Source organism: Tachysurus vachellii, chromosome 5, assembly GCF_030014155.1.
Source record: "Tachysurus vachellii isolate PV-2020 chromosome 5, HZAU_Pvac_v1, whole genome shotgun sequence".
In the NCBI taxonomy this organism is placed as follows: Eukaryota; Metazoa; Chordata; class Actinopteri; order Siluriformes; family Bagridae; genus Tachysurus; species Tachysurus vachellii.
Genome location: NC_083464.1, coordinates 30,390,459 through 30,397,870, shown reverse-complemented (window position 1 = coordinate 30,397,870; position 7,412 = coordinate 30,390,459). Strand labels below are relative to the sequence as shown.

Genomic DNA, 7,412 nt, shown 5'->3' with positions numbered 1-7,412 from the left:
AGACGAACTGCTTCGCTGGAGATCATGGGGCCGAAGATTAAGTTCAAGAAACAGAAGAAATACCGCAACGACGTGATCGCGACCGCGCACGTGTCAGGATGGGTTCTCCGGTTCTGGAACGCTCTTCTGGTCGGCGATGAAATCACTGTGATTAGCATCATCGACGATCCTGAGTATGCACACCTTATAGACGCCATTTATGACACCAGTGACATCGAGGAGTGGAAGAACTTCAGGTTCAACTACAGAGGGTTGAGTATGTCACGGCGCCACTGAATGCTCCGTTCTGATTGGTCAGCAGGTGTTGATGCATGGGTCAGAAACTGCATGTAGAAACACGTGTTTATTTCTGTTTAGTGTATAAATCATTAACATGCTGCTACTCAACATGTGCACAAGAAACCGATCGTTTTCCACCAAGAACACATTGATGTTAGCATTCAGGGTAGGAGTCTCCAGTGTCAGTAGGATTTCCACCAGCACAGAAGATTTTGCTTTTTAGGCTCTTTGTTCCATCTTGTTCCTTCTACTAATGTAGATGACTAGTTTTGCTCGACCTAGTAGAAAGTTCAGTAGTTGACACACATACAGGTTTTCCCGCACATATCTATTGCCAAAAATATAAACTTCGAAGAAAAAGATTCATTAAAACGACAGTCTACAACATTTCAGAAAAGCATGGAATACTCTCTCTCTTTCAGTGCAAAACGGACATTCAGGGATAATCTCAGGATGATGATGTCATGAAAGATTCTCCACTGCCTTTAACGATGGCTTATACAATACTCTGCACTCTGGTTTAACAGCATCACTCACCCCATGTACTGAAGAGAAAGACCTGATCCCCAGGAGTGCTGCCAGATTTGGTCCTACAAAGTTCAGCAGGTTGCCTAATGTAACAGTCCTTGTGTTCAGAGGAGCCTTTGTTGAGTCCCAGAAGGTTACAACAAGCGGATGTTATGTCTATCGAGATAGATAGATAGATAGATAGATAGATAGATAGATAGATAGATAGATAGATAGATAAACAGACAGACAGACAGATAGACAGATAGATAGATAGATAGATAGATAGATAGATAGATAGATAGATAGACAGACAGACAGATAGATAGATAGATAGATAGATAGATAGATAGATAGATAGATAGATAGATAGATAGATAGATGTCAAGAAAGTGTCAAGAAAGAAAGAAAGAAAGAAAGAAAGAAAGATTTTTTAATAAAAATAATCTGAAACAAATAGACAAAGATAAATAGATAGACAGATAGATAGACAGACAGACAGACAGACAGATAGACAGATAGATAGATAGATAGATAGATAGATAGATAGATAGATAGATAGATGTCAAGAAAGTGTCAAGAAAGAAAGAAAGAAAGAAAGAAAGAAAGAAGGAAAGAAAGAAAGAAATATTTTTTAATAAAAAGAATTTGAAACAAATATACAAAGATAGATAGATAGATAGATAGATAGATAGTGTCAAGGAAGAAAAGAAAGAAAGAGAGAAGGAAAGAAAGAAGGAAAGAAAGAAAGAAATATTTTTTAATAAAAAGAATTTGAAACACACAGACAGACAAAGATAGATAGATAGATAGATAGATAGATAGATAGATAGATAGATAGATAGATAGATAGATAGATAGATGTGCAAAAAAAGAAATGTCAAAAAAATAAATAAATAATTTTTTTTTTTCAGCGACGTTATCCAGCATTTTTTTCAGCGACGTTATCCAGCATTAAATGTAACTAGATACAAACCAAAAGTATCACATCATTATTTACTAAATAAATCTGTAATCATTGGAACACTGCTGTGGTCTCAGAGGAATGGAACCCTTTGGGACTTATCTCAGCAGCAGGGGGTTGATTATTTTCCGATAACACACAACATGCAGTGTTTTCTTTCTCACGTTCTACTAAATTCATTTCCTGGCTTATTAGGAGACACGTTTTTCTAACATAACTCCACAAACATTCAGACGACTGATGAAACATCTCGTGTTGGCTTTTTCTTCTTCAGGACTGTGGTCTCTGACCTACGAGCAGGAGCTGACCACTCCTCTGCACATCACAGCGGGCAGAGGCTTCACCGATTGCCTGAGGCATCTCCTCCTGAGAGGGGCTAGTGTAGATTTTGCCCCTGTGGGCACCACTGCACTGCACGAAGCATGCCAGGAGTGCCAGGCAGACTGCGTTAAACTGCTGCTGCAGTACGGTGCCAATGCCAACGCCGTCAACGAGGACGGACTGATGCCCCTGCACCTCTGCACCGAGCCCGAGTCACTGGAGTAAGTGATAATGCGTCGCTGGCTGCCATTATTTTGAAATCTTACACAATTAGTCACTGTATTATCTGAGGAACTGTAGGAAGGTCAATATTGGTCATACCATAGGTAATGTAGTATGACTCATCAGATGGTTTCTGTCATTAGCAAAGGAAGATGTTTTCTTTAATGATCTCCAAGTGTTTAAGAAAAGAAAGAAAGGAAAATGTAAGAAATGAAGCAAAAAGTGTCAAATGAACATGAAAGAAAGAAAGAAAGAAAGAAAGAAAGAAAGAAAGAAAGAAAGAAAGAAAGAAATGCTTCTGTCAAGTGATTAAAAAAATAATTAAAGAAAAAACTAAAGACTAATAAACTTAACACAGTAAATAGAAAGAAAGAAAGAAAGAAAGAAAGAAAGAAAGAAAGAAAGAAAAGTGTAGATTATAGAAAAAGAATGAATGGAAAGAAAGAATCAATAAAAAGAAATAAAAATAAGAAAAGGGGTCAAGGAAAATGAAAAAATGACTTTAAAACACACAAGGAGGAAAGAAAGAAAGAAAGAATGAATGAAAGAAAGAAAGATGAGATATCTTTGCGTTCTATCATTGCCATACATTTTCCAGGTGTGCCAAGCAGGTCATCCAGTATGGCGCAGCCATAAACGGCCGCAGCTTAGACGAAAATGACATGCCGCTGCATGTAGCTGCACGGCACGGTCTTCTGGACCATGTGGATCTGTACCTGCGTCACGGTGCAGCAATGGAGGGGCAAAATGATGAAGGACAAACACCCCTGAACACTGCATGTTCACAGCCGCATGAGCACGCTGCTCTAGAGCGCTATGCCAAAGTGTGCAAGCGGCTGGTGGAGGCCGGGGCAGATGTTAGCACGGGTGACGCTGACAAACACAGTCCTCTGCACATGGCATGCAAGAACGCCAACCCCGGGACAGTGGAGCTACTTCTGCGACACGGTGCCTCCGTCAATGACATGGACTATGGAGGTGAGGCACCCCTGCATAATATCCTAAAAATGGTGGCCTATAAGTTGGAGCATGAACCCGAGCGGATTGTGCAAGAACTGCTCAACTACGGATCAATCAGGGTGTGGCCGGGATCTCTGCCAAAGGTCAGTGTGGGTACATTGTTTTCAACCCCAAGCCATTTTTCGTCCTATTCCGGTTGCAATCTTAACAGCTGACCTAATACCTAAGCAGTCATGAACTGTACTTATTTATTCTTTAAATCGTTACACTTTCCTCATTCTCACACTCTAGCAAAAGTCAGTTTTGGTTTCATTAAGTCACAGGGCGATTCCTGGACCCTACAGAACTCAATGCTAGTTAGAACCTTCATTGACCGGGATCTTGTGGGTACCTCCTGTTGCTTTGAAAGAGCTTAGAGGTGGGTGGTGGGTGAGGGGTGGGGCAAATGTCAGGTAAAAGTAATTGATGTGTAAATATATAAATGCAACATCAGAGATCAAATATTATATCAAGTTCCATTGGAATTGTTAGTTCTCTTTTTAAACACTGTGCCGATAGTAGAAAGCGCTTAGTACTGTACATCCAGTGAATCCCACTTGTCCCGGATAAATTGCCTGATTCTTAATGAGGCAAATGTTAATAGGAGATTAATTAGCACTAATTGCAGAAGTTCTCGACAATCCCCCAGAGAGGGGCCCAATCTGTTCATCAAGCCAAGTGCTTAATTATTCTGCAGCGCACTCCCTCACAACTACCACCGCCGACCTCTGGCCTTTTTCCGAGCAGGTGGGGATATCGCTCCAGGTGGAAACTGTCATTGTTACCTTGATTAAGGAGCAGTTTCTGTTTTCCCAATTCGGTCTTAGCTGTTTCAAGAAATGACTAGACTGTCCTAACAGATGCACTACACACCCGATGCACAACACACCCGATGCATGTGTCACAGCTTAAGAGTGTAAAATGTGACCTATTTATATTTTATTTGCTTTTATCCAACACGGCTGTTTAACTCATAACCCTGATCGGTCAGAAGGCTATCATTTAATTTAGTTTGCAAAAATGCATTGGACAACATGGCATAAGATGGCATAACATGGCATAACATGGCATAGCATGGCATAATGGGGCAGTGGTGGCTCAACTGGTTAAGGCTCTGGGTTGTTGATCGGAGGATCGGGGTTCAAAGCCCAGCACAGCCAGGCTGCCACTGTTGGGCCCTTGAGCATGGCCCTCAACCCTCCCTGCTCTGCCCCTGAACTCTGACCCCAACCTCCTCAGTTGTGGTATGTGAAGAAAAGAATTCCACTGTGCTGTAATGTACATGTGGTGATAATAAAGGCTTCTATGCCACCATTCTTCTTCAACTGGAATAAACACTGTTATTAGAAAATAATCAACTTTTTGGTAGCAGGAAAATCTCCACTTTACACCACCCTGTCATTGTTTAGTTTCCTATAACAGCAGGCCTGCTGATGTTTGATCTGGATGGTGGTTATGAATAATATGGTAATATGTGTGTTTGTGTTAATTCCAGGTCCTGAAGTATTGCTGTATGTCACCACGTACAATAGAAGTGTTGCTGAATGCATACAGCCATCTCAAAGTCAATGATAACTGGGTGGAAGCTGTTCCTCCAGAGGTGTTTCAGGTAGGAGGATGTTAATGACCTGCAGTTATGTTCTATGGCTGAGATAGAACATTAGTCAAATTCAAGAGGTCAGCAGTAACAAAGTTCAATTGCGTTTTTAATATACTTATACGTATCTGTACGTATGTAGCTACTAGCAAGCTAACATTCGACAGATTTGGAATGAAAGCTCATGGCAGTCGGCCTTTTGCTCTCTTGAGTTCTCGATTCTGAATCGTTTCTATAGAAATTATTATTTTGTTGCTCTAAAATGAGACAGGATTTATTTATAAAGTAATTGCCCTTCTACGTCAGTCAGGATATTTGAGTAAAAAATGTTCAACTTTGTTGCTCTCTCGACAGAAACATCGGGACTTTTACGAGTCTGTGTTTGCCCTGGCCAATACTCCTCGCTCCTTGCAGCATCTGGCTCGCCACAGCTTACGCACCTATCTAGAAGGCCGTGTGCACAAAGTGGTGCCCAAATTAGACCTGCCCACATTTCTGAAGGACTACTTGATGCTGGGGTTTCGAGATTATGTTCACTAACTGTCTGCTGAATCAGACGTGTACTATCAAGCTTGACAGGCATCAAGTGAAAAGTACATGGATGTCAATTAATCCTGTGTAAAACTGTATAATGATGATGACAGTATGTCGGCATGTCGTTTTTGAACTTTGTTATTCTCTGTGCACACCGACAGAGGTGCCAATAATTACACTGCTACGGTGCTACAGCTGAAATCTACACAGACACAAAATTTCAGATTCATTTAAGGGGAAATGGTGCAGAAGGTAATCTGCTTTTTGTTCTCTTTGGTCAATAAAATAAAACATTTCCAACCTTGTCTACTTATATAAAAACACAAGGGTTATCACAAGGGTTAAGCCAGAATAAAAACACGTCAAATGAATAAATGTAAATTGCCTTAAATGAGACCCGAATATCATTCAGCGCTGTGCATATATTTTAAATGAATTTGTCTATCTATGTAGCAAACAATGTTTGAGAAGTGTTTTATTTATTTTCAGCGTTTAAAAGACTGATGATGATGATGATGATGATGATGATAATGATGATGATGGGGAATTAGCTTTTATAGATGCTAACAATCATTTCCTTTTCCATTCGCTGTTTTACTCATGTTAAAATAAGGTGTTATGCTGTGTAATTAAAGTATTATTTTATGACAAAGTAGATTTATTTACCGTTTTGGATGCTTTTTCATGGATAGATTAATTTTAGATAGATTAATTTTCACTGACGAGCTGATTATTAATGTCGACGACCTTGCGGTTATCTTTTAGACCACAAGGGGGCGCCGTGAATTTAGGGCTATCACATCTCTATTTAGAAAGACAATACGAAGTATTTAAGAAATGAATTTATTTGCACACTGTTATTGACATATAAATAAAAGTTTTCCGAATTGTGGTGGTGTTTTTTGTTTTTTTTTACTAAAATTGTAGAATACGTAATGCAGAGAATTATTGGCACCCTTCTTAAATGACAATAAAATAAACACAAAAACATAAATGGATATTTGTTCTAAGAACAGAATAAGATTAGAGTGTTAAATGATGTTATTGTTTAGAACAATAGTAAAAGGAATATTTTAAATAAATTCAGTCTTTAAAAAATCAAATGGTTGACATGCACAAATCAGGTAAAGTAATACCTTTAAGCATCTTTAAATTAGGGTCATTAGTTTCACATGTCAGGAGGAAAACGATGAAGGAGATGTAAATAAAAGCCACATCAACTGTTAAACACTGTATATGAAAGTTTTTGGTCATGCACACCATCAGCCATCATATCTTCATATCTTGAAGTAAAATCTGGAGGTGGATCCATGATGTTTTGGAGCTGGTTGCTTCAGCCAGGGATTTGGAGAAGTATAAAGCTGTGTTCCAGATGTACAAGCTTGAGAAGTTATAGAATGCTAAGTGTTCCAACACAGAAAGTGGCTCCGTGCTGTTAATAACTGATAATTCAATGTGAACTAAATTAATTTACATTTTTTTAGACAGAATTTGACCAAACATTATGTATATTTTACATGAAACTTTTATTGTCACATTTTGAAAGCATGGCATTCCTGTAAACATCCCTGTGACATTAAGGTTGTCCAGAGCTTATTGATTAATTCCCACACGTTAAAACATGAATCGTTTTCATTAACGAAACATTTCTAGACAATTTTTTTTCTTTTCCATAAATGGACAGTGATAAGTCTAAATAAAATTCTCCTAATGCTCATTTAATTAGAAGTGTAATTACCAAAAAATTACCTGTATTCAAAATCTAACATCTTATGTTTTTTTTTTTTTTAATTAAAAATTTAAAATCGGTTAGTTTTTTTTATCAGTGTTTGGTTCAAGGGACAATAAAGCAACTCTGACAGATCTGTGTTCTCTTACACCATGAACAAATCTGAACATAATAATATGATGATAAAATAATATTGCACTCCTTTATCATCCATCACCCTATTGCAGTGATGATGATGATGCTGATGATGATGATGATGA

At 38.5% G+C, this 7,412-nt stretch overlaps 1 protein-coding gene across 2 annotated transcripts in view; it reads left to right on the top strand.

Annotated features, from left to right (window-relative positions):
- Nucleotides 1-6,311, top strand: part of asb10 (ankyrin repeat and SOCS box containing 10) — an 8,390-nt gene extending 2,079 nt beyond the window's left edge. Inside the window, exons 1-5 of one of the 2 annotated variants that reach the window (XM_060869369.1) lie at nt 1-256; nt 2,025-2,292; nt 2,892-3,396; nt 4,788-4,901; nt 5,244-6,311. The exon at nt 1-256 is cut by the window's left edge and continues 49 nt beyond it. In XM_060869369.1, coding sequence (XP_060725352.1) covers nt 25-256; nt 2,025-2,292; nt 2,892-3,396; nt 4,788-4,901; nt 5,244-5,429 — 1,305 coding nt within the window. In that variant the 5' untranslated portion in view covers nt 1-24 and the 3' untranslated portion in view covers nt 5,430-6,311. The remainder of the gene's footprint in view (nt 257-2,024; nt 2,293-2,891; nt 3,397-4,787; nt 4,902-5,243) is intronic. The other variant, XM_060869368.1, reaches the window with a different exon arrangement.
- Nucleotides 6,312-7,412: the final 1,101 nt, after the last annotated feature.